The 27,040-nt window shown below is 43.0% G+C and overlaps 2 protein-coding genes across 3 annotated transcripts; one reads left to right on the forward strand and one right to left on the reverse strand.

The window, feature by feature from the left end:
- Positions 1-542: 542 nt before the first annotated feature.
- stox1 (storkhead box 1) lies at positions 543-18,980 on the forward strand. The gene is made up of 4 exons (XM_034552399.1): positions 543-873; positions 14,428-14,580; positions 15,454-18,133; positions 18,798-18,980. The coding sequence occupies exons 1-4, from the start codon at positions 543-545 to the stop codon at positions 18,949-18,951; spliced, it is 3,318 nt and encodes a 1,105-aa protein (XP_034408290.1). The 3' UTR covers positions 18,952-18,980.
- Positions 18,981-20,985: 2,005 nt separating this feature from the next.
- si:ch211-198a12.6 (uncharacterized protein LOC563253 homolog) lies at positions 20,986-26,165 on the reverse strand. Of its 2 annotated transcripts, none has more exons than XM_034552038.1 (2): positions 25,971-26,165; positions 20,986-23,770 (listed from the first exon to the last, which is right to left on the reverse strand). In XM_034552038.1, exon 2 carries the CDS (start codon positions 23,647-23,649, stop codon positions 21,967-21,969), a length of 1,683 nt encoding a protein of 560 aa, XP_034407929.1. In that variant the 5' UTR covers positions 23,650-23,770; positions 25,971-26,165; the 3' UTR covers positions 20,986-21,966. The 2 variants fall into 2 exon arrangements, with proteins under 2 accessions (XP_034407929.1, XP_034407930.1); XM_034552039.1 differs by lacking the exon at positions 25,971-26,165 and adding an exon at positions 24,747-25,946.
- Between the last annotated feature and the right edge of the window lie 875 nt (positions 26,166-27,040).

Genomic DNA, 27,040 nt, shown 5'->3' on the forward strand with positions numbered 1-27,040 from the left:
CTGTGTTGCAACTTGCAGGCGACTTTCCTGGATACTTTTATCATTAAATCCGTTTAGTTTGGTGAGAACTTCATGGCAAATTATCAAAGCAATAAGCACAACAACAAGACAAAAACAAAATAAGGACATTCAAAATCAAAACATGCCCTTAGCGAATAAGCACCTGTCCTGCAGGTTCCTGTATAACACACACGCACACACACACGCACACGCACACGCACACGCACACACACACACACACACACACACACACACACACACGCACACACACACGCACGCACACACACCGTTGAGGTGTCAGTGGGAGGTCTGGTCTACCTGTGTGACCCAACAGCAGGCTGATGAGCGCTCCTCCTCTCCTCGTCACTGGTTTCCCTGGGAGCCGGGAGAAACCAGTCGGACGTCCACTGCGCCTCCGGTTCACTCCGCTGCAGGATTCAGACGCTCGCCGGAGGAATGCGTGGCAAAACACGGCGTTTAATTGGATTTTGAAAGAGAAGAGGTCTCTCAGCTGCCCTCGGGAGCCGGTAAAGGCGCTAGAGATGTCTCACCAGCAGCGGCTTGTCCAGCTCTCCGCCGCTTCGCTCGCCGTCGTCTTCGGCCCAGACGAGGAGAGTTTGCGCGCCGGCGGAGGGAAATCCAATGCCGATACTACCATTGGACAGGAGGTTTTTGCGGACTTTAAGGCGCAGAATTTGCGCAGTTCCTGGAATAAGAGACTCGTTAAGGCCATCGCTGGAGTTTACTTTCAGGGATGGATGGAAAACTTGGTGCTTTTTATTCAAGGGAATGCAAACAACTTGGAGGTGCTGAGAGAAGCGTGGATGCGCAGAGCTCTCAGGTCACCAAAGGGATTTATCATTAAAGCTGTCGGTATGTAACATCAACCCTCTCAATGAACTCTCACCAAAGATGATATAATATAAAGCAAACACTGATCGTAATACAACTGTCCTTATGCATCTGAAGTCCAGAAAGCTACCAGAAACTACCCCTACCCTGCAAACATATGCAAACAGCAGTATTACAGGTGGGGAAAAAAAACACCAAGGTGAACAGCTCCCTCAGTCATGCAAGAGCATAATGTGTTTTTTTATTTTAGGGGACACTGTAGAGTCACACAACCAGCAGCAGTTGTTTACCACACAGAGAGAAATGTGTGAAAGCCATAAATGTTGAACAACATGGATCTGGCAGGGTTTAACACCTTTCCTTCTTCCCCTCTGGATTTCTAGACCCTTTTTTCCAGAAATTTCAAGACTCGCCTCTAAACTCCGTTCAGTCTGATGTCAAAAGTAATAACCCAACGGTTGTCCTGTTCATGGTGTCAACAGTATTTAGTGTGTCTGATCTCTAACTCAAGGTTTGGACATTAAGACCCTCATTCAGTCACTTGTGTCTTGGATGTTGCAATGTGCAGAGGCATATAACTTCATATCAAAAATAGGAATTATATATTTGTTCCCTCCTATTTACCTGATCTACCTGATTTTTCCACATGTCTCATGCAAAACTGCTTGCGGACATAATTTTAAAAGACCACATTTTCTGAGATGAGCAGTGAAAACCATTGTCAACCCCACAGGTGTTTATTAACTGAGAGAAGATACTCCTTCCATTTCTCATGTCTCTCTCAATGGTCTGGTGGGTTTGAGAGGATCAGTCTCCCATTGTTGACGACACAATGATATATTTACCAACGCTTGTTAACAAAGCTCTGTAGACCATATCATTACTTCTAATTGCCCCCCCTTCTTTGGGCTCTCCTCATATGTATTTTAAAGCAGCATATAGCTGCACAGAAACAACAAATGGAAACCTTTTACCACTCCAAAAATAGTGGCAGAGGGAGGTTTTCCAAATGTTGGCAGGATAGTTGAGCTGCAGCAGGTTCCTTTTGGTTTTTGAAACATGGTCCCAGCAACACACCCATTGGCTCCCCATGTGGTCCAGTTGTCTTTGCCTCAGTTTCAGGGTCTGTCTTTCCAATAATGAGTATCTGTATCTGAGTATTACTTTGTCTGGATTTCGCTGTCTACCTGCTGACTTTGTGTCAATATATCAGCTCTGCCAGATTGAGCAGTGCACGGACAAGTAAAGGGAGGAATGTGATGTGAAGGGGAGGAAGAGACCACACAGGGGGAGACCCGGGAGGGCGTGAAGCGGCAGAGAAAGGGGGGAGGCGAAGGCCGACATGCCATCCTACTGTGAGGCAGTTTCACAAACAAACACCATATGAGCCCAAGGTGATGCTGAGCTTATTGCTATGCAGTGTCAGCACAAAGTCATGCATGAGCTCACAGTGGGATGCAAGGCAGCCGTTGATACCCCGAAAGACTCCTCGCGTTTGAGCTTCACACCAGAAACTTGTAAGCAAACACGTCTGTGTGTGGACACGTTACATCCTACTCCTCCTTAACAAGTCCTTTGCCTCACACCTCAGCGATTTGTATGGAAATTAGCGCTGGCCGGCTGTCAGAGTCTGCTTTACCGCCTTCTCGCTGAGAATTGGTCAGCAGTGAATCACTGTGCGACTGGCTGCCGACCACCGCTACTTCTCTGTTACCCAGGATTAATGTCCCTTCTTTTCATGGTCAGTGAGGGACTGTGGAAGTCAGACTCCTAGATTGATATCAGGCATGGACTTGAGGCCTTGACATTGCCCTGATATAAATATGTCGGGAAGAAAACAGAAATCTTGAGAATTATAGGCTATAGTGAATTTCCTACAGCCCTGTTTCCTTTCCCAGGTCAGAGCAAGGTTGAAATATGACTTTACTGATGTGAGGAGGAAGTAAGATGTTTCGCTAAAATCAACCAGATGTAGTGTGAGTTGGTTTTAAATAGAGAGACTAGATACAACACAAAGCTTCCAGGCAAACCAACACAATGAGCTTTATTTAATTTAACACCCTTAGCGTCCTCATTGGTCCTGTCTGGTTATCAGTGCTAATAGCCTGAGTGAAGACAGATTGCTCTGTGGGCCGACCGGCCACCTCCGGGCCTCTGCTGAGGGGAGAATATGCAGAAAAGGAGGTGTGCAGGAGGTGGGGAGGGTTGATGGAGGGAGGGGATGGTAGTGAGGGTAGGCCGAGGTAAACAGACAGGGTGAGGAGTTAGTATGAACAGGCTTCGTTGTTATCCTTGTGGGAATGAGCCCCACTGGTACTGGTGTTGACCTCTCTGCTTCAACTCATGAACGTGTTTCTCATTCTTTACATTAAATTATCTCTTCATCTATTTTCTTCCTTTGAACAGCTGTTCACAGAATAATACTGGCGTTTCACCACAAAGTCAGTAGTTTTATTCTTTTTTGCAAAGAGTATTGACATCCGATATGTTTACATTTACACTTTAACCTGAATACTACGGTTGACAGTAAACCTGTTTGAACTTACTTGAGCATTCTTTATTTATCAGGATGTTGTATCTCGCAAGTAACATACAATATGACAAGCAAAATGGGATGAAATTGTGTGTTGCTGTTTTGCCTTAATAAATGTATCTAAGTTAAACTTTTCACCACAGTTTAGTGGTGCTGCTGTTTGCTCATGGACACAATACATTATATCCAGCTCACTCCTTCCCTTTCTACTGCTTGTACAGAAGAAAAACACCAACAGAAATAAACCTACAAGGTCCAAATGCCACAATAATCAAAATGATTGACGAGTAATCCAGTTTTGTCAAATGGGTGAAATTTACTTTGACTTTGTTTTACTAAACTTATCCAGTTAAGATGGTTTACGTGTTGCAATAATCAACATATTTCCGGAAAGGAATCATTCTATGTTTTGGGTATTGTGCTTGTTCACTATCTTGTTGAGAGTTAAAAGATTCATACCAGTCTCATGCCTATAAGCGTTAACTATGGAGTTGAGACGATAAGATAGTTGAGCATCGAGACTGGAGGCAGGGGGACACCAACATGATGACCAGAGGCTTCATAATGACTGTTAGCTGGTTCTGCATTATTAAAGTCCTGCTGTTGTCGCTGGAGCAGGATGAGCTGAAACATGTATATGTAGTCAGCCAGTGGTGTAATGAGGTGTTCTATATCCTCACTACATAAAGCCACGTAAACTGCCCTCGTCCTCTTTGCACATGGACAAGTCTCTCACTTTCGCCATGGAAAATACTTTTGTGGGTCTTCCTCTATGTATTTTAGCAGAACTAAGGCACGACTCTGCTGCACTTTTCAAGCAGTGTGTTCTTTTTAAATGGTATGTTTCATTTAACCTGCCATACTATGAGGTGGTGAAGCATTCCTGAAATGCTTCATTTACCCTTGAGATCCTTTCCTGAGTTTGTCGGCTCGAGAGCCTCATTTTTGCTCTTTATTTCTCACTTTAAAGTGTTTTTATTTTCACACAGGGGGTGTCTTCTTTCATGAGGGTATTTTGTCAAAGTCTCAAACTGCTTCACTAATGGTCATAAATCTTCCAGATGTTACCTTATTAACCATGACACCCCCTTACCAGCTTTAAATGGCCCACCCTGTCCTAACTAAGCAGCACAGGTCAAAGGTGACAACCTCCTTACTAACAAGCCCCCTTGAGGTCAGCCAGCTTCAGAGGGAAGGCCAACAAACATCAATACAGTATCCAGGTGTTCTTCCCTCACTGGTCCGCTCAGCTTCTGTTAGTGGTTTCAGTGGTTCCACACTTTCTTTGTCTGACTTGTCTTTTTCCTGGAAGTTATTTAACTGTTGATTATATAAGAGTGTGTACTGTTATAGTACCGGTAATTGTTTTTAAGTAATTGTTGTATTATATTATCAATGTTTAGGTTGCTTTGGTAAAGTTGGCATACTACCAATAATAGTGGCAAAAGCGGGTATTTCTTCAATATTTTAAACTATTTACATTGTGTATGACTTTTAGCTAACTACTTAATGTTCATTATGAACTTTTAATATTGTCAGTCATGTTTCCAATACTTTTAGCTAATGTAACTTCTTTGAACGTCTCTGCTCACTTGCCAACTGTTTTCATGCACTTTTCTTATTGGTACTTGAAGAAATGACTGAGGAATGGCATATAAATTTGTAAAAACATTCGGGTGTTTATTTTCCTATCCTTTTAAATATGGATCTATTTTACAAGTCACAATTTCTATATTCTAATTTAGAGAGTTGAACTCCCCCCCCTGGCAGCTGTATGTGTGCCCTCTGGGGTATATTACCGTCTGAGCTGCTCTCAATAATAATAATAATCATGGTTAAAGATAATCACTCTCCAGCTCCCTCGACACTAATAGTATGACATTTAAGCTGTTACACAAAATACATGGTGCTTTGTTTCAGGCTCAAAATGATGAAGAGTCTGTATTATGACAGCGGTTGGTTTAATCTTTTTCCCACAAGAACCGAGGTGAAATGTTCTTGGAAATCTGCTACGACACCCAACACACTGTTGAGGTTCTTATGTCTTGTTGTTGTTGGTTGGTAGATCAAAAAAAACATCTAATTTAATTTCTACTAACTAAAAGTTGACTGGAGATTAATTAAAGTGTAACATGAAAGGTTTTGACTTAATGTAATAGAAAGAAAATCAGCCTCTGTGACTCAAATTGCAACGTTGGTATAAGTTAATTAGGCTGCAGTGTTATAATACAACAATCACTCATATTATCGTTTACTGTGCCAGTGCCAAGAGCATGTCTCTGCATTAATCTAGAACGTCTTTCTATTTCCTGCCCTTGGAGAAGATGGTTGAGTAAACAGTTCAGATATGAGGACACCGTGACCTCTATTCTCAGACGTCCGCAGTGAGACAATACGTGTGCGTGCATGCCTCTCGGCACATCATTTGTTAGCTACATCCTTTTCCATCGAGCAGGAAGCTCACCCCTGGTGCGAATCGGGCATATCGGCCTCTTTATCGACCCAGATTTTGGGCTCACCCGTAGCGGTGGTGTGGAGCGATGCCAACAACAACAGCCGAGGAGTTCCTCAGCTTATACACCCTGTCAGCGGCCGCTGGAGTTTCCCGTCTGGGATTTATCATCATTCACTCTCTGGTCAGACAAATGGGTCGACACAGAAGTTAGGTCATATTGCATTCAATTTGGTATTACTATTACTCTTCAGTTTCCTGACAGGATGTTTTCTTTGCTTCATTTAGCCTTGATAAATGCAATGGTATGCTAACATAGTAATAGCAAAGTGCTGTGTTATTGTAGTTCAGGAGTGAAAGATACGTTCAATGAGCTGTGTGCTGACCACTTGCAGAGCATTAAAAAGCGATGGATCATATGGTGGACACTGGACAGGAGCTCTGCTCTAAATACTGGGATAACAAACACAGGAATCTGCTGCACCTCTAGCTCAGTAAGAGGAAATGGGTTTCATCTGCAACCAATGACTGTGGAACTGCTGGAACCCCAGTGTGTGTGTGTGTGTGTGTGTGTGTGTGTGTGTGTGTGTTGGCAGGGTGTCATTGGGGTTCTTGAATAAGATGAAACAGGAAAATAGAGGCGCCTGCATATTTCTTTGCTGAGTGAAATGCTCGAGCACATACTTAGTTTGTATCATAACTAAAGTGCAGGAGTGTTCATAATGCATACAGTGCAGGTGTTAAAAGTTAACAGTATAGTGAACAAGACGTGGCCTAATATTGAACCTTGGGGAACAACTTCTATCCACACAGGGACTGATGCAGGTACATTTTTCATACCCTTATCAGTCAGAAGGATAGTTGAAACCAGCAACAGATGACTGAATCAGAGCCAACAACTCTGATCAATATCAGGGAATCATTAATCCATGCACCTCAATGGAAGACGTATTATTTTAACGATGTACCAATCTTTTTTATTTACATCAGGTATTAAAATGCCACTTTACTTCCTGGTAGATCTTTTCTCTGTTTATTAACCATAGAAGTAAGATAAATTACTTACTAATTTTATGTCAGGGAGCCAGAAGAGACAATTAATATTAATATTAATTTATTAAAAGGCACAACCTCTGTGGAAATATGTTTGACCATTTGTATTTTTGCAAGTCCCATAGCACTGATCTCTGGAGAATCCCTAAAACTGAGTGTCTGCTATTAAGATGAAGTGTTAAACACATTAGAACTGGCCTGGAATCAAGCTGAGGTGAGTAGTTACTCAGGAGCATGTGCATGAGGGGAGGCAGAGGACTGGGATATAGTTTATATACAGAAATGTGAAAAACATGGACGTTAAAGAACAAAGTAAGGGGGATGTCTGGCAGACTTTGGGGTAATGTTCACGTTCACGAAAGCAGACGAGAGCCAGTTATGTCGAGGTGTGATCCATCAAGTCTGAAGAGGTATGACGTAAAAAGAACAAAAGCGTTGTGCAACTCTGTCTCCTGGCACTACCATGTGTTGGCATCATGTTACACAGGCTGTGCCATAAAATACAGGCCTGTTGCTGGTCTTCTGTTAAACACCTGCTCAAGTGTAATTCCTATTTCACAAGAACATGATAACAGGGTTTTTGCACACTAGTTCAGTACCAGGTAATTTAATTGTTTCGGCATGAGCTGCTATTCAAATTGTTCTTACTGTGAATCAGATGGTAAGAACATTATTTAAGGTCATTACAGCTGCAGGGATCTGCATCCCACATCTGTGGTGACCAACTATGTTAGCGCAACTGTTTAAAACTCTGAATGCCGGTTTGTGAAGCTTAGTCACAGCCTGTTTATGGTGTCTTGCCAACATACGTTAAATGTCAAAGGGTTGGTTTGGCAAAGCTCTAGCTGGATTATAGAGACCCATATTAATTCTGCTGCTGGTTCTTCCTTTTCTCTTTCTTTGTATTGCATGTGGCAGGTCGCTGCCACAGTGGAGGTTCCTATGGTGATGGGAGTCAACACAAGACTTGTCTGTGTTTCTCCTCATTGCTCAAAGTTTTAACTCATGAAGCCTCTTTAGTTATGGTGTTTTTTCTCTGCAGCATACGCCCCACGATTCACTTTAGATGTAGCTTTCAAAAGTTAGTGTTCATACCCCGACAACTCATCTATTAGGTGAAATGATGCCGAAGGTTCTTTAGATTGTAGTTAATCTAAACCAACAAAGACATTTTCTCAAACACTGATTGCAGAGAGGGCACAGTCCAAATGTTCCTCTCTTCCTCTTCAATGCTTCACTTAATATTTAAAATCAAGTACTCTGAGATTAGATAGTGTGATTAAATATTTACCTGATGCCTGCACATCTGAGCGGAAATGCTGGTTTTATTGTTGTGAATCAATCAATAAGGCTGTAAAATGATCAGTGGCTCAGTATTTCCATTTTAATGGTTATTGATGTGTTTTTAAGTAGGATGGTGGCAGATGTGTTCGCAACATTTATAGGAAAGTCATGTCCAGTAATTAAATGGTACCAAAGATGTTTATTGCAAACATTTCAATATAATGTTGATGACTATACAGTGTTTTCAAGTGTGTTCAGAGTGGAAGGACGGGAAAGGGCAGTGTTGACTGGGCGAGGTTTGGTTGTTGGGACATTCGGCCTGTGATTGCTCTCTGAAGGGATCTTTTCACTCAGTTTATTGGGCCATTTAACTGCAACGCCCACATCTGTGTCTTCTATGGGAGTGAGAGACACAAACTCGTAAAGCACTTTTAAAAAGTGTGATGCACACACACTCTCTCACACACACACACACACACACACACACACGCACACACAGAGAGAAGGGGAGGACGGTGTCGCGGAGGCCTGTTAGACCAACAAACGAGAAACAAAGCAAAGTGGTCGTGGGACTGGGAGGCAGTCGCAACATAAATTATAGTTGGCATCTCTTCCCATTACTCTGAATCTGACTCTATGAATGTTTGACATTGTCTCACCAGAGACTTAACTGTATATTCACTGAAGCGTGTTCCTCACAAGGTCTCAGTCGATGGGAGACGAGGGGATTTTGCAGTTTGGGCAGGCCTCAAGTTCATGTTGAATGCCATACAGTGTGTCCTTAATGAGGGAGAGAGAAGATTAGCCTGTTTGCTTTCTGGAGCTTTACGATTATACGATACCAGGATGAGATAAGATGGTGTGTGCCTGTGAGTGTGTGTTTCCTGAAAGGCCACGGAGTGGGGGATTGTGGCAACAAGTCTGAGGTTTCAGTTAGATTTCTCCCTGTGATAGCTTTTTGCAACCTTCTTTCTTGCTTTGATGTCTGGTCTCCCATCACGCCATGAATATACTTTAAAGCCTGTCTGTCACAATATGTAGTTGTATGTAGTATGTATCTTCCCACTCAGAGCCGCAGGGTGTGGCTTATGGAAGGTCTACAGTATGTTCTGTATGGTGTGGTGGGTTAGTACTTTCTTCCAAAAGACTGGAGGTAATGCAATCACGTATGAAATGGGTCTCATGTGGACCGGCTCACAACGGAGCCATGTGAACACATGTGGCATTGATCAGTGTCAGCAGCCAAAGGGATCTCAGTGGGGATCGAAGAGAGAAGGTCTCTGTCAATCATCTCTACAATCTGAGCAGTCAACTTCATTTTTCATTTTCATCCCCCAGGCAGCAACTTATTCTTACAAGTTCATGACATTGGATGAAATGCATGTTTTTCAGTCTACGTGGAGCAGAAAGCATAGTGTGGGCTTTGTCACTTTATTTTTATGTTATGGTGAATCCCATTAAAGTAGAATTTCAGACTGGTATATAGAGTTGCAATGCTCTCTTTTAATCAAAATTGACATGTAAAGTATGCAAAAGCCCATTGGTTCTCACTGAGATACTTTAGATTATTAAATATTAAATATGGAGGTTATGGGATGACATATGGGATAAAACATCTTTTAAAAAATAGTATTTATACTTATTCATATGATGATTCAAATAGTCTTTGGCTAAACTGTTTGCCTCTCTGAGTTTTAATGCCTAAGGCATTTCTTTACTCCAGCAGTTCAGTATTGTGCTTCTATAACATTTGGGGACATGAAAGAAACAATCTGTGCAGCAGAGGCTGAGAAGTCCCAAGTGTGGGTGAAGCTCCATAAACACCAGATCCTATAATGCAATGGCGTCTTTCTTTACATTTAGGTTATGCTCGGAAGAAAACTAGTTTGTTTGACGTCCTGTCGACCACGTGTTCCCATTATTGGACATTATTTCGGAAAGAATATAACGAGACTCAAATACTTTTTTGTATCGCACATGTGATGTCAATTTAAAAGATAATTTTGCAAGTCAAGAAATTCACAGTTTGTTGTCGCATTATTTAGTTGTGTGTGCTGCTGCTCAGTGACCTACATCTCTTTAGTCGCACAATATACGTCGCCAACACTAGCTAGCTGTTACGCGCCCGAAGGTAATGTTAACTCACGTGATGTGTTTTATCCAGCGACTTCTGGTCTTTTTATCAGCGGGGAAGCAAAACAGACCCGTTGTACCTATAGTACGTCCAGGTACGAAACGCAGAGGCGTCGTAGCTTCAGAGAGAGACTTATTTTCACAGTCTTGTACAGTTTTACGACAGACTGACAATTCAAACAGGATAAAAACATTATTACACATTTTCCCCAAATAAGATCCCATGGGGGTCCACCAAAAGGGGAGGGACTTTGCTTCTCTATAAAGAGGGGGAGACGCAATATTGTTTGTAAATGGGGATAAAGGTGCATATTCTCCTAGTCTCCCAGAGCCACAGAAGAAGTTAGTAGGACTAAACATTACGAGTGAACAGACTGTGACATGTAACATCCCGGGGAATGCCCCTTTAAGTGGTGACTCCTTAAGTTGGTTTAGAACAAGTCTTGTCTCCTGTCTGACTCCCGAGCATCGCTCCCTCTTCCTTGTGGCACAGGGTTTAGTTGCCATGGCACCCAGCAGGGTATTCATGCTGTGTATGACAATGAGTGTGATGTCGGTGGCCCGGTTTTAGATTACAGGGAAACAGAGGTCTGCTCCCCCCGGAGAGAAGATAAGTACAACGGTGAGCGGTCACGCCTGCTCATGTTAGAGTCAATAAACCATGATTCTCTGCTGGGCCCATCCTTGCATTGGACAAATAAACTGCTGGAGGTGTATTTCTTTTCCTGCTGTCTCACGCCGACATCGTCAGTCTCACTTTTCTTTTCTCAGTGCTGCTATCAGACCATAATGAATTGAATGGCATGTGAGGAGCATGCGGTTGCTTTAACCTATTTCTGGTTTGACCTCCATTTAGAGTATAAGTCCTGTTAGCAGGTGTCCGACAGGATATCCCGCTCAGAACCAGGGACATAGTCAGAGAGAATAACACTCTGATGACCAAAACTGCATCTGTGCAAAGATATATAGGAAGCCACTTTAGAGAGGTAGTGATTACCTAATTGATTCTCTGTGGTTAGTTATCTGCCCCCCTCCTCTGACCCTATCATGTCCTTGCTGTCCTTTTGACTGTTGACGTGGTTATAAGCGGTTGCTATGTGGACAGCCTGCCAGACATTCCTATAGGAAGTGAACAACAATGAGTAGCTAAGTCAGCAGCACTAATTCACTGCCCAGGGAGACTGCTATTGAGATATCCGCTCTGAGGTTTAGTCAGATTAACGTCTTCTGTCGGAGCCGGGGGATACCAGATGGCTCGATTTTTACAGTCCCACCGTGTACCATAGGATCAGTTTTACAAAGAAAGACCCCTGTCTGTGAGACTTATGAGCCTTAGGTGAGCTCACTGTGCCGATAATTGGTTTTTACTGACTTTACTGAGGATAACACTTTTTCAACTTAAGTAAAACGCTGATTAAGTAGCAGCTTGAATAGTACATTTCCTGTGCATTGCACAGGGTCCCTCAACAAAAACCAATGGCATTCTGGATTATGGCAGACAAAACGCTCTGTGGCAAACACATATACGATTTGATAATCTTCACAAATTAACACCACTTTAATGATTGTTGAAGTGCAAATGCAATCGGCAGAAGTTAAAAGCTAACGTTAGGTTATAAACAAACTACACCTTGGTTGATGGCGTTTAGTAGCCTGATTTAGCAACTGTATATTTTAGGGCATGCAAAATCTTAGTTGTAGAGTATTTACTGACTTATTTTATATCGTCGAACAAAACAAAATAAAATCTCATAAACTTGTTTAACCACAGACCTTATTTCAGGCATCTGACCAGAAAACCCAGTAAATAAACTCCATTGACCACGAGACGAGGGAACCTCAAGAGCAAAACTCATTTCCGGGTTTTAGGACTTTCTATTTAATTGTGCAGGTAAACATTCCAGTATATTTGCCCCTCCTCTCTCCTCAGTAGTTTTATTGTGATTTTCTGTTTCATGTCAAATAACTAATAGCTGATGACCGTTGAAACCAAATGTTTATTACAGTTAGTTTATCACAGCCACAACCCTTAAATTATTACTTGGTCCATTAATACGCAGCTCTGAAAACCCTGTGCGTGCCGCACCAAAGAAATGCTGTATGTGTTTGGTAAGTATGTGTTCCGTCATGCTTTACCATGGCAGATATTTGATCAGTTGTTTGTTTCCCTTGCCGTGGACATAAGTGGTTCAAGTGTGAGGGTTGTAAATGTTTAGTTTACATCATGTGTGTTTTCGTTGAATGCCCTGGGGTTGATGGGAGAATCGCCCACAGTCACACGCTCCACATGTTTAAGCTTAATTCACACATGGATACACAAAGTGTTGTTGTCAACACAACTGGAAACTTAGAAATTGCATGGGGAAAACTAAAACAAGTTACAGTCCCAACTGGCTAAATAGTGGAGTTCAAGTCAACTTTACTTGCGCTTGCACTAAAGTTGAATTAGATACTCTTGATGGTAAATAAAATACAGCAGACGAGGACTTTTTCTGTCATCTCCCTTCTATCACCCATTATGCTCCTTACATTATTTAGGGTTTGCTGATTAACCAAAACCAATTTTCCAGTCCCGTGGGTAAGGTTATGTCCGTGCCCTTGTGTCCGCTCTTCATATGAAGGGAGTTTGTGTTAACCCATCCCAGATGCTAATCATTCATCAGCAAAGGGATCTGGTTTGTTTTGGTGCTTTCATTGAACTCACTTCTCATTAGTAAACAACACTCTTTGTGTTCTGTATGTGTTTTTTTGTAGAGAATTAGTAATACAAAAAAAATGCAGACATCTGTGTCAGTATTTTAAATCATAATGAGCTCTGGAAAATAAATAACTTTTCTTAAAGGCAAACTCATGTTCTCTTTACATTATCGCCCAGGGGTTTGTTCCTGGGGATCCCCGTGTTGATGCTGGGCAACAAAGCCCCATTCACATTCTTATCCTAAGCATAACATCAACCATATCTAGTCTTAGCCTAAACACAAACATTTGGACTAAAACTAACCACCTAAAGGCTTATATCTGACAATAAACATTCCTAATGTTATGCCTAAACAAAACCTTCCAGGTTTTGCAGGCCAGTCACAGCTTCTTTTCTTTCAGTGATAAAGGTTGAACGGAAGAAGTCAGTTGTCACTTGTACGATATGGAACTTTGTTCAATAAAGAAAAATATATATTTCCCTATACTGGTGCTATTAGTTCCTCTTTTTTTCTCACCGAAATGAGTACTATAACTCAACTGTTTTAAAGCCCACGTTCAGTTTTGATGTCCTATCCTGTTAACAGGTTGTAGAAGAGTCTTTATTGCACTACTATCATAACTCTCCTGCTCTCTACACTATAGGCTTTGCACACACACACACACACACACACACACACACACACACACACACACACACACACACACAAACCACACAAAACATTTGCTCGAAAGAACTGCATGTTGTTTCAATTATGCTTCTCCATGTGTGAAACTCTGCTGATTGTTTTATGATACCGAAATTAAATATTTCTAAAAGGTCTGGTTGTCTTCAAAAAGCAGCTTGGTTTTATGATTTGAAAGCCTTGTGGCTTTAATAGAGTCCAGCAGTTTGGATGTCAGAGGAACTCTGTCAGTATGCAGCATTGGTGAGATTTGGATGTGGAGGATACATATACAGCATTATTCATACTATTTTTATAGCTATAAGACAAATGTTTCCAAGACTGTCCGTGTCATTTCCCCTCGCCTCTCTCACTTTCAGTAACATGTTTATCCAAGGGCACCTTCTAGACGTGTCGGGACGTATGATATGGGGGGGCAGGATATCTGATCTGCCCAGCAGTTAGACCTGTGGTCATTTCTGTGGGAGTAATGGAATTCCGTGGTCTGTCCCAGTGCTGATGGAATTTCCAAAGCAGTCAGGCATGGTTCATATAGCTCACATAAATAGACCACATCGGTCATGATTTAGAAGGTGGTTAGAAGAGGAACGCAACTTCAGTGCTTTGAGTTGTTTTTACTGGCAGCTCAAGTCAGAGAGAGACCTCTCCAACCCAGGTGTGTTTGTGTATGTTTACTGAAGCATGCCCACCTGTTTCACTCAATAATATGCTGGTGTGTGTGTGTGTGTGTTTTACAGGTGACCTGTCCCCGGTGCAGATGTCCCCTGTCCCCCAGTCCCAGTTCATTCCCTTGGCTGAGGTGTTGTGCTCAGTCATCTCAGATATGAACTCCTCTCAAATCATCGTCAACCAGGAAGCACTTATCAATTACATGAGCAAAGCCCACCCAGGTAATCCATAAAATATTGCCTCAGCTTGCTTGTTAAAGGGATGGTTAGACATTTTGGTGAATGCGCTGTAAGGGTACTCGCTCTTATATCTGTCTGTTAGCTAATGCCATCAGATGGTAGGCAAGGAGGGTTCAGATATCATCGCCATAACATTGGGGTACAACACATGTGCTGACTGACGCACGATCATAGAACATGAGGATGATTTATTTCAATAAGACGTCCGCAGGGAGGGTGTCATATTAGCCCAGAATTACAATTCTGGAATTATTGAAAAGGCTTTTAATAAAAGACATAAACCAATGCTTTCTATTTAAAAATGTCTATTGTATAACGACCGTCATCGAATTGAGTGTACCAAAAGGTTTTATTATTATTTCTAGCACTGTTTGCTGTAATCCTCCAACATCGCAGCTTCATTTACACTGCGCTTGTGTTATACAGTATAGTGCACAACTCACAAAATCCATCACCTATAAAGCTCACTAGATGTAAACATGTATCTTGTTTCTATGTGCTGGACTATTTCTTGAGTCCTCCATATAGCCCAATGTAAAACTGAAACTTCTCAATTTTTACACATTGGCAAGATATAGTGTGTTGAATTGTGATCTTAGAGGTGCTCTTTGGATTTTGTCACCAGAGGACATGAGTTAAGCTATAGCTGTTTCCCCATTACCAGTCTTGAAACTAAGCTAAACAGCTTCATATTTAATGGATAGACATGAGAGTGGTATCAATCTTTTTTTATCTAATTCTCCACCATGAAAGTGAATTAACATCTTTTCCAAAATGTCAAACTTTTGATAGATACAAAGTGTCCCTTTGCTTGTCTGTTGTCCTTAACACTCTGTTCTCTTTTTTATGTCTCAGGGATAACCATCCCGACTCAGGACATCCTCTACAATGCTCTCGGCAATCTGATCAAGGAGCGCAAAATTTACCATACAGGCGAGGGCTACTTCATCGTCACGCCTCAGACCTATTTCATCACCAATACCATGGTCCGGGAGAAGAGCTGGTGGACTTCTGGTTCAGCAGACGACCCTCCCTCCCCTCCTCCCATTACTTACCTATTGAGCAACGATGCTTGTGTTGAAAGCACTCAAACGCAGCCAGTGGCTCACTGCAAGTCTTGCAGCTGCTTTAGCCCTCTGCAAACATCCACCAATATCGCCTCCACTGCAGTTACAGCCACCGTCCCCTCCTCCACGGTCCCCGACCAGCATTCTGTCTCTTTCTCTGTAAGTGAATGTACAGGCAAGAGCTTGAAATGGCCCCGACCGCTCGATTCCAAACCCTCCGTGCAGCATCAGTCCACCTCCACAGCTGCAGATTGTCATGCAAGTGAGATCAGCAAAACAACAGGCACTACTAACGCTACTGGCCGCAAAGAAAAAGACAACAAACCGGGGAGGAAGTTTGGTCTTAGTTTGTTCCGAAGGAATGGAGGTAAGAAGGAGAAACTAAAGAAGGAGTGCATATCATTTTCAGCCCAGTTCCCTCCAGAGGAGTGGCCAGTAAGAGATGAAGAGGACCTGAACAATTTACCCCGTGACCTGGAACATGCCATCATCAAACGCATCAACCCTGAACTGACCGTGGACAACTTGACACGTCACACGGTCTTAATGAAGAAGCTGGAGGAGAGAAGGGAAAGAGGGGTAGATAGAGTGTTGGACAGGGGTCTGGATAAAGACGATAAGGGAGTAGATAAGGGAATGTCTACGGAGATCCTAGCAAAAACCAGGCATCATCACTCCTCTAAGGCAGGGAAAAGATCTGCTCAGAAGGCCTCTCGCGGGAAAAGGAGAGCCCATTCCTCCAGAGAGAAGCAGAAGGAAAAGGAGAAAGAGAAGGTTAAGAGCAAGGCTCCCATATGTGCGGATGTCTATCCAGAGGGGGAGGATTTGATCCCTTCTCGGCTCAGAGTGGAAATCCCTGTTGATGAACAAGATCAAGTGGAAGAAGGTGGAGCTGTTGAGGGGAAATCTCTTTATAAGAAACGCATTGAAAACCCTTTCCAGATTCATCAAATCAAAGAAGCTGAGCCAATTATCCCCGCCACCATTAACAAGGAGCATAGAAGGCGAGAGGTGAAAGAGGGAAAGGTTTTGGGGCCAGGGAGGAAGGATCAAATGTCTCAACGCTCCAAATCGTGGGATCCCCATCGGGCCAAAGTGATCGCAGCAGATGGAGAGCATGCAAGAAAATCCCGTACATCTGAGGACAGGTACAACTGTGTACATGAGAGGGACCTTACCGCTGATCATTTGCTCCAAGCAGACATCAACAGTGAGCTGCCCCTGGACTACAGCTCAGCCTACCCACAGAACAGTACGCTTCGGATAGACGACAAGATCCGTCATGAGAGGGAGGGAAACAGCAAGGAGGGCTGGGAGAGAGGCGAAAATGGGCGTTTTAAGGAGGCAGAATACAACGGTGTACCAGACCACAGCCACGCTGTAGATGACAGTCTCTCTAATATCCAACAATACTCCAATACTAATGCCATCCTCCCTACCCATTCTTATGAGACTGACATAAACCACTCTCATGACCCAACTCTGCCCTGGCCCAAGCCCTCTTTACTACAGAAACACTCACTCAGACTCTCCAGCCCACAACGGGACGATACTCAGAGGCCAGAGCTCTCTTCACACCAGCAGGCCTGTGAAACTACAGCCACCCACGAACAACGCGCGATAAGACCCGTCCCTATTAGTAAAAGAGAACAAAGAACCATGAGCCAGGGAGAAATGCCTGAACTGATAGCTGACAGCCCTCCCTCAATAACAGACACTGACGGCTTCATAGAAGACGACTATAGGCTCTATCAGAGAGCAGAAGAGTTGGAGGATGAGGATGCCTGCAGCTCCTTGTGTCTGAATGAGGAGATCACTGATGCGTACCGTACAGGTGTAGCGGACTACCATGGCCACCATTTGGTTTACCATGACCATGAATCTGATTTGCAATATCGAGGGCCCCGCCGTCACTATTATAATTCCAACTTTCACCAACCACAAGTCGCTACGATACAAGATTCAAGGGACAGCACTTTCACAGATCTCATGCCCCCACCAACCCAGAGGGAAGCCTCCATCAGCACCACCAGACCTGGAGAGACCAGCTTGAGACTCCATCATCGCCATCAGAGAACCAGATCGCCAGGGGCCCAAAGTGAATCCAGCCCCAGACAAGGCACATTAGTCCAGGGGGAGAGACGCCACGAGGTCAACCTTGATGTGGATTGTCCCGAACCCTCTGAAGTTGCAGACAGTAGCATCTTTGACTACTGCCAGACCAGTGAGATAGATTCAGACACAGAGACTGTCCGTAAATCGGCTGATGAGGGCGACGGTGAATCTGCTCACTGGGCAGCTGAGGTGGAGGTGTTGCAGGCGGATGAGCTTGATGAGACGGGTGTTCCTCAGACCCAGAGGGGCGTTCTGAGCATGCCCATTGGAGCCAGAGGGGCAGCGATTGGGGAAGCGGTGGAAATGGGAGAGAACCAGAGCATCACAGGGGACAGTGGTATAGATTCTCCTCGGTGAGTGCCTCCCTTTAAAGATGTTCACACTAGCTGCAATAGGATACTGTGGTATTGTGTTTCCATTTCATGATAGCTTACTTTGAGACCAGGGGTATCTTTTTAAAGCCATTGCACTTACTGAAAGTTAGATAGGTAACACCAACTGAGACTGATGAAAAAGTTTTATGAAGAGAGAGCCCAGATCCACATTCTCTTCCAGCCGGTGTTTTTATCTGTTTTCACACCTTAAGCTCTGGTCTTATCTCTCCGACTGTGAGCCCATACCAGACTCAATCCCACAACATTCTGGAGGACCTTTAGAGACAGGCAAAATAAACACTGTACTGAGGTTAGTTAACCTCTGGGTTACATGTCTGTGATTGGCCTTGCTCTCAATTTATGTTTTTTCCTTTAAGGTAAGCTGAACAAACACCTTGTGACCAATTATAGCATCCAGTGTTTGGACAGGAGGGAGTCATTTAGATAATTATGTGTAATTGCTGTGCAGCACTTAAATTCTCGTGTTATAATCAAAGAGGAAGAAAAGACTTCTTTTCTGACACTGAACTCGCTGTGCCCCTAGATACGTGTGTGGACAGATGGAGAGCTTGAACACGTCACCTAATTCAAATAGCATATTTATAGAAGATATCAACCTCATGCCCCCTTTCTCTCCCTACAGGACCCGTGTCAGCCTGGCCTCCAGTAACACTGTCATTCTGGAGGGTCTCAAGAGAAGAGGCTTTTTACAAAACTTGGAGAAGCTGCATTCAAAGAGCAGCGCCATTCGGCCACAGAGCTCCCTGCTCCAGCTAACTCCTGTCATGAACGTATAGCAGGCTGCCGATGCTTTGTGTGACAGATCTCTTCAGTGTGAAAAGGCCAAAACCGATAGCTGGACTCTCCAGTTCTATGCAACTGCAAGGTCAGGAATATATCCAATAAGGTTGGCACTTTGTTGCCTACCTCCATATCTTGATTCCTATTAAAAACAGGGGTCTGTGTACAGATGTACAGTATACATATATATATTTCTTTTTGTAAATAATACGAAAGGTAAATACACTATGATTTGTCTATTTACTGACTTTCTTTCGATGTGCCGTTAAATTCATGGTGTATTGACAGCATTCTTTTGTGATGTAAATGTAGTTTTCCTTCTCTACATGCCCCATATTAGTTCAAATGTTTATAGCAACAATAGCGTCTCCTAGTTTCCTTTTTTCTCATCATATAGCAATTATCACAAATAAAATTGTATGTGTCAAAGGTTTTCTTTCGTGTCATATTATTGCTCCATATGAAACATTTACTATCAACAAAAGAGGTGTACCTGCAACAAATTAAACAAAAGTATCATTCAAAAATATATATTTGCAAAGCTTACCCAGTTTAGTAACTGTGTGTAGAATAACTATTAACATACTTTATTGGTTGGTGGAAGATCCCTGGAGGATTGCATCAGCTTAAAGAAAACATGACAAAGTACTATCTGTAGTGTAAATATCACCAATAAATCTCTCTCCACCCAGAGGGTTGAGAAGCTCCTAATTCTGAAGGTTACAGTGACGTTGAAGGAATGTAAACCAGTGTGGGAAGGTGAGTAGCTTCCTGGCATTAGTTAGATGTTTTACATTTCACAGGCGTCCCTAAGAGCTTTCCCCATATAGATTAAATTACACCTTCAACACGGCTGCTTCGACTGAATCCGTATTGGTGAAATTCCAGTTTGAGATTTAAGGAAGGATAAGAGTCCTATAAAATGTGATACAAATCACTCCAGGGCATTAGTGCCTGCCCATCATCTGGAGATTTCCCATTGAATTGATGTGACTGGTGTTGGTCTTTCAAAACATTTGAGTTGGTAGTGTGACACCATGTGGAAACATTTAGGAAGTGCAGCCATTATTTAATGGCTTGGTCAGTAAAAAATGACTTGCTGGTAGAACGTAAACTAAATTAAGTGAAGTCTAATTTAATGTTGCCATTATTCACTGCCATGTGCAATATTGCTTTTAGGTTGAATGCTTCTCCCATTTCAAAACCATACTCCATTGATTAAACAGCTCAAGAGAGTCAACAACCTTTATTTATCCATATATGTGCCACTCAGAAATTGGGAAGAGGTGTTACAGTATTTGCCCTTAAGAGACGTCTATATGGATAATTTACAAGTCTTCTCTACAATGAGGCCATTGACAAAAATGAAGGGGAAAAATAAAGACAATATGGTCGTAACAGTGTAAACACATTGTAATAATATACATGAAAGCAAAAAAGCAATAGGTATCAGTGACAAATTAAAATGTAGGGAAAGTTAGTATGAATAAGAACAAATAACTCCTGAAAACCCTGAAAACTTCTCAAATAACAGCCCGGCATACATTTCTACATAGCATGCAATAAGGCACCTATCTAACACAAGGAAGAGACCTATGCTACAGTTTGAAGCACAATTGTCAACAAAACTGAAAAGAAAAATATTTCTCACTGTAAAGTTCACTCCCATAAAAACTGTATAGCTCTCATTCCCTTTCATATAACCCAAGCCATATCTAAAAAAATACATGTTTGTAAAATATATTTTACACAGAACAGTAAATAGAGCGCAGTCCATTGGAATTCAGAAAGAAAATCTTTTACGGCTTGTAAAAGCGAGTTTACCCAGTCTTTCAGTATACACAAACTTTTTTTTTTAGATCAGAATTGTGATAAGTTTGCAGACCAACAAGAGTAAGAGTCACCTAAAGTCTATACACAAGTAATTTAATTAGTCTCCAAAGGTATAAACAAAGTGTGATGTTGCATTTTGTGTACATTTGGTGCATGGGGTACAGAGGAAACTGCACGGTAAATAATTAGGACACAGGTCATGTTGTAATATGCTACCCAGAGGTTTTTATTTTCTATTATGCATTTCCTAATGGCTAAATTGCATGTTGTAATATAATCAGGGTGTTAGCCAGTATTGCTCTCTGTACAGTCGATGTAGCAGTGTTGCTAACCCATCGTGGACATACAAGAAAACAACCGTATAAATATACAAGATGGCTCATGTCTGATGGAGCCCAAATTCAAGAACAAGCGGCATGAGAACACCTGCAACATATTTATCTCCAACACTTAAAACAAATTAAAGTCATAAAAGGAAAAAAATGGAGACAAAGTGAATCTTACTATCAAAAATGTAATCTTTTGGAACAGCACACTAGTCACCTATACATATATATAAAAGAAAAATCAATAAGTATTTACATTGGATTTTTGACATTTGCGTCACATGGGTTATGGGGTGAAAAAGAAATAATTATTTAAATTGCGATAACTCCTCAATTGTGTTATTGGCCTTGGATAATGTTGCAGCTGAAAAGCGCATGTGCCCACCTGAAGGTACATAAACTCAATTCTTTTATCAAAAAGACTAACCAGGGGGCGAAGCATATTTTCCATAAGTAACAAGTTTTAGATTACCAAATCACATTTTTTATATTAAAAGTGTTCAAAAGAGGTCCTGGAGCAAGTGAAGCACAATCACAAACAAGAATAGACGCTCCATTACAATCTATCATACCCTCTTTATATATTGATCAACAAGTCCCAGATTCAGCTCTGAATTATAGGTTACACGGTCCTTCCTCCTTTAAAGACTTGTACTACCGTCCATTTTTTCTCTCAACTGCTCCACTTTAACGTGGTAATGTGCTGACCTGACCTCTGTCTATAGAAGTTGGCCTGATGTATTCTGTGATGTGGCAATGGCAATGATGGGACCATTGTTCAAAAAGAAACTGGGGATAGCAGGGTTACTTTTTTTGCTTGCATGGGACAAGATGCGGGGTGGGAAAGGTGGTTCACTGGTCTACATGGATCCTATGATGTCTGGAGAGGGAAGATGAATGGTTAAAGCCTTTTCCACATTGGGAGCACCTGTATGGTTTTTCAACGGACAGGATGCGCTGTTTTGGGAAGGCGTTGTTAGGGAATCCCTTCCCTGTGGGCATGGTGCTGTACTGCTGTGGTGGCGGCTGAGGGGGCTGAGGCTGCTGCTGCTGCTGCTGCTGCTGTTGTTGCTGTTGCTGCTGCTTATTCTCCAAGTGGACCCTCTGATGTCGAGCAAGGGAGGAGGAGTGATTGAATCTTTTGCCACAGTGAGCGCAGGTGTAACTCTTTCCCTCCGAGTGGACTCTTTGGTGCCGGGACAGGGAAGAGGAATGATTGAAGCCCTTATCACAGTGGTGACACATGTAGGGCTTGTCTCCTTGCTGGTGCACCCTCTGCTTTGGGGGAGTGCCATAGGACAAGGTTTTCCCAGGCTGAGGTGGAGAAAACACTGGATTCTGCAGATGGGTCTTGTGGTGGCGTGAGAGAGAAGAGGAGTGATTGAAGCCCTTGTTGCAATGTCTGCAGGTGTAGGGCTTCCCTCCGGCATGGACTTGCTGATGCTTCTTCAGATGGCGTTTACGGACAAAACTCTTCCTGCACATGTTGCATTTGTAAGGCTTTTCACCCGAGTGGATCCTCTGGTGCTCTCGGAGAGTGGCAGCAGCCGCAAAACACTTTCCACATTGTGCACATCGATGGGGTTTGTCTCCAAGTACAACCGCAGCATGGGTCTTCTGGTGCTGCTTCAGGTTTGAAGTTGTGGCGAAGCCTTTGCCACACTGGCCACATGTATATGGCTTCTCACGTGCATGAACCTCCTGGTGCTTTTTCAGATGCCTTCTGCGGACAAAGCTCTTCCTACACTGGGTGCACTTGTAAGGCTTGTCTTCTGAATGCATCTTCATGTGTTCTCTCAGGGTGATTGCAGCTGCAAAGCTCTTACCGCACTCTGAGCATCTGTGGGGCTTGTCTGGCAAATGAATCATCTGATGAGACTTGAGGCTGAAGGCATCAATAACATCTTTGCCCATAATCTCAACTCCAGGAGGAACATAGGGCTTTTCTTTCATGTGAATCTTCATGTGTTGTTTGAGGCTGGCCTCCACTGCAAAGCTCTCACCACAGTGGACGCAGATGTAAGGATTGAGGTCCTTATGGATCTCAAAGTGTTGGTGAAGATCGGCTATGCTGCCAAAAATCTCCCCACACTCGTTGCACTGCAGGCCATGGGCTTCGTGTATGATTACACCATTCTCAGACTCCACTGTCAACTCCCCACCGTGGTCAGACTCTACTTTCACCACATGCTCGCTTTCCGTCTTGAGCAGCACCTCTCCCAGCAGAGTCTCATTTTCTGACGTCTTGATTTCTGCACCTGTGAAACAGTGCATCTCACCATGTTCAACCTTAATGTAATCATGGTCTGTCTCGGCTACAATTGCTTCCACACAGGTTACCGCTCCGAGATCTGACCCCAGTCCCTGGATCTTTAAGTCTGAGCCGTGGATCTCCAGTTCTAATCCACGCTTTTCTTCAGTCATGATCTCAGTTTCTGCTCCATAGTGAAGGTCGACATGGCTGTGGGCTATGACACACTCCGACCCAAGCGTGTCAAGGCCGGGTGTGTCACATTCAGTCTCTGACTCGGCCATGAGCACACACTCCAGCCCCACGACCTCCGTTTTTCTGCCGGACGAGGACACAAAAAGGAATCGGGGGTATAGATCTTTGATTTCGTCAGTGCTGCGCTGGTGCTCTCGTCAGTGAGCAGACCTGTAAAAGAGAGAGATAGAGAGAAAACATAACTACATTGCGAGTAAGGTTTTTACTTGTCAGTCTTCCACTGGCTGTCAAGTGTTTGACTAAAATGTAATTTGTTACTAATAATTTAACATTTACACTTTGAGAAAATTCATTCAAACTAAAGGGTTATTCATTTTGACTTAAACCTGAAACAATCTCAGCTTTACAACTCTTGAAACTTTCTGTAGAAATGAATGATCCTCCTATGATGGCATGAAGTATAATAATGTATGCATTGTATGCAACAGAAGCTTGCCCTGTCCTTTACAAACACAAAATAGCTAAGGGATGGGATTGGTTAACACTAGGTGATCACAAGTGTGACAATGGGACACTTAGATTAGATGAGTACTCTGTACTATTGTTTATCAAGTGGGCGATGTGCATTTGATCTAAAACATCTCAGCATGTTGCATTATGCTAAGAACTTGTTTTAGTCAAACTGCCAATGTCAATCTATGCATGAGATCGTAGTTGAATATATGCATGTTCTTTATCTCGCCTTGACAAGCTTATAATAACGTTACGCCTAGCCGGCTAAATTATCAATTTGCTAGCGCTCAAAACAAGCTATTATTGCTTAACCAAGTGACCCACATCACGATCTGACTTAATCCGCCTTACAAAACCTGAACGACCGACACATTTGGTTTATCTCTGCAGTTCACTGTTCATTACTTTAAAAATAAACGGAAACGAGTATGGCATCTAAACAGCAACACTTTGTTATTAAACAGTGCATCGTTGGTCGCTAGCCTACAATAACAGCTACAAATAGCCCCCATAGCCGCTAGTTAGCTGGCTATGGTCGAGGGGGAACTGGTTAACGACACAACAGCTTTGTTAGCTGCTAATGTGTTCGCAATTTAGCCAGCTAACTAGCTTCATAGCAAAAACAACATAGTAGTAATTGCTGAAGCGACTGAAAGCGCAGCAAAATACTTACATTAAAATATGAATCGCGGTGCGTAAATCTGTGAGGTTTATGACACAACTATTGAGGCGGAACTCGTCCCCGTGTGAGTGTTAACAGGCCATCTTGTTGTGCCACACCAGCACTCACAGCTAGCCAAGATTACATGCTCGCCTAAGATGGCTGCCGCTAGCTAGTTAGCAGAGTTAGCTTCCGCCCTCCATAACACACTAAAGGAGATCGGAGTCAGTTACAAATATGCGACGCGGAGCCAACCGTGCACACGTAAACACAGATTAAACTAACTAATCGTTTAACGCGCGGTGGTGTTGGATACTACGTCGTGGGCTCACGGTGAGCGGGTTAGCAGGCTACAACCATAAGACCTACCAACAGGAGTTGTTGGCTAGCTGTAACAAAGATGGCTAACCGAGCGGGCGGTGGATGCGCAGCGAAAAGCCCGGGAAAGGACGCGTTTAACTGACACGGGAATATGTGAGAAAAACAAACCCCACAGCGAGCTGAAACAGAAACTCCGTCACCAGACGGAAAACGACAGGGCGGGTCGTTGCTCCGGCTGAGGAGGCTCAGTGAACAGCGGCTGTAAACCCGAAGCCCTCCTATACTGCGACAAACCGCACACACGACTTCAATGGCGGCCCTGCTGCTGTTAGCGGCTACCGAGACGGTCCTAGCGTGCTGGCTACATAGCCGTGACTCCCAGCTAACGAGCCGGCTAATCCAGTCTGCTAACTCGGCTACAAGCTGCCCTCCAGTTTAATATTGACGTTAGCCTGGAGATGTTACACATTAGAGCGGAAGCTTCGCCCATCCGACCATGTTGAGCATTGCAAAGATAAAATGGGCTATGGTGGAAGAAAAGACGCCCGGGCTGAATCTACAACTAACAAGTCCCTAAATAACCTGGATACGATTCAAAGATTAAATAGTTTCTGGTACCAATAACGCTGTCCCAACGCTTGTCTGCTCTTCTCACAGAACACAATGTTTCAACCAATGCGAGTCGAGGCCTGTATTTTTCCACTACAAAGTTCGGTACCATCATAACTGGAGACACACAATAAACAACCCATGCGATGACCACCATCATAATTAAGAACCGCGATTATATTCTGTCAAACAGAGCACCCACTCTTATATCAACGACAGCGTAAATTGGAATTTAAGCGACGAATAATCGCCACGAGTATGGATCACACCGATATTAAAAAGGTATTAAAGTACTCGCATGCATACCTTCTGTACGTTTGCCTTTTGATTGCTGGAGAGAGAGAAAAAAGAGAATCGCTGAGATGCTTCAAACTCTGGGTGAGAAGGGCTTTAGCAAGCTGTTGTGAGGCTCGTCAAACTGCTGTGTGCTTCTTCCTCTCTCTGCCTGTGTGTGTTGCTGGCGCCACAGCTCATCTGGCGCCAACGCTGGACGACCGACGCACTTTAGCTAAAGCAGTTATTGTCATTTCAATTGAGCCGGGAGACCACTATCACCCCCTACAGCCTCGGAGCCAAACGGGACCCCACGCAGAAGCGCTGGTGTTTAGTAAACTTGGTTCGGAGGTGGAAGAAGTACCGACTATCTGCTCAAGACAAACAGAGCAATACCACCGAGCAGAAATACTATTTTCTCAGTCCTGCATTGAACATGTAAATTAGTATCAACATATATAACATTAAAAGTAGTCATTATGCAGAATGGCTCATTTCGGAATAATGTACATTAATGTATACATAACCTCAACGCTGAAGCGTTTATTACTGCATCAAATAATATGAGCACAATACGATCATTGTGAAACAAACCATTTCTCATGATAAGTACTTTTACTCTCGATATGCCTACCATTTCTTTGATATATATATATTTGTTGGGACTTTGAACACAGTGTCTATCAGAGATAATAACTAATCATTGCCACTATTATACGATCTAAACAGCCTATGATGCTCTCCATCAGGGGTGGGCGCCCTTTGTTGAAGTGCTCTTATGTTTTTTATGGTACTCTGATTAACAAGAACATTAAAACGTCGTTTCTTATAGAAACAAGTTTGCCAACCCCTGTTTTAGACACGACACCGTTCTCTAGAGGCTACACAGAGGGGTATATTATTTAATGTAGTAATGAGTTAGTCCCACAAGATGATGCTGTTCTCCCAAAGCAAGTGTTTGATGAATGCTCTGTTAGTAGGAGCAGCACATATTGTACATATCACCTGCAGACATCTAAAGATAGACAGAACACAGATGTGATCTTGAAACACACAAACCCAAGTGGAGGTCATACATTAACAGGGCAGATAAAGTCAGAGGG

Source organism: Cyclopterus lumpus, chromosome 15, assembly GCF_009769545.1.
Source record: "Cyclopterus lumpus isolate fCycLum1 chromosome 15, fCycLum1.pri, whole genome shotgun sequence".
NCBI lineage: Eukaryota > Metazoa > Chordata > Actinopteri > Perciformes > Cyclopteridae > Cyclopterus > Cyclopterus lumpus.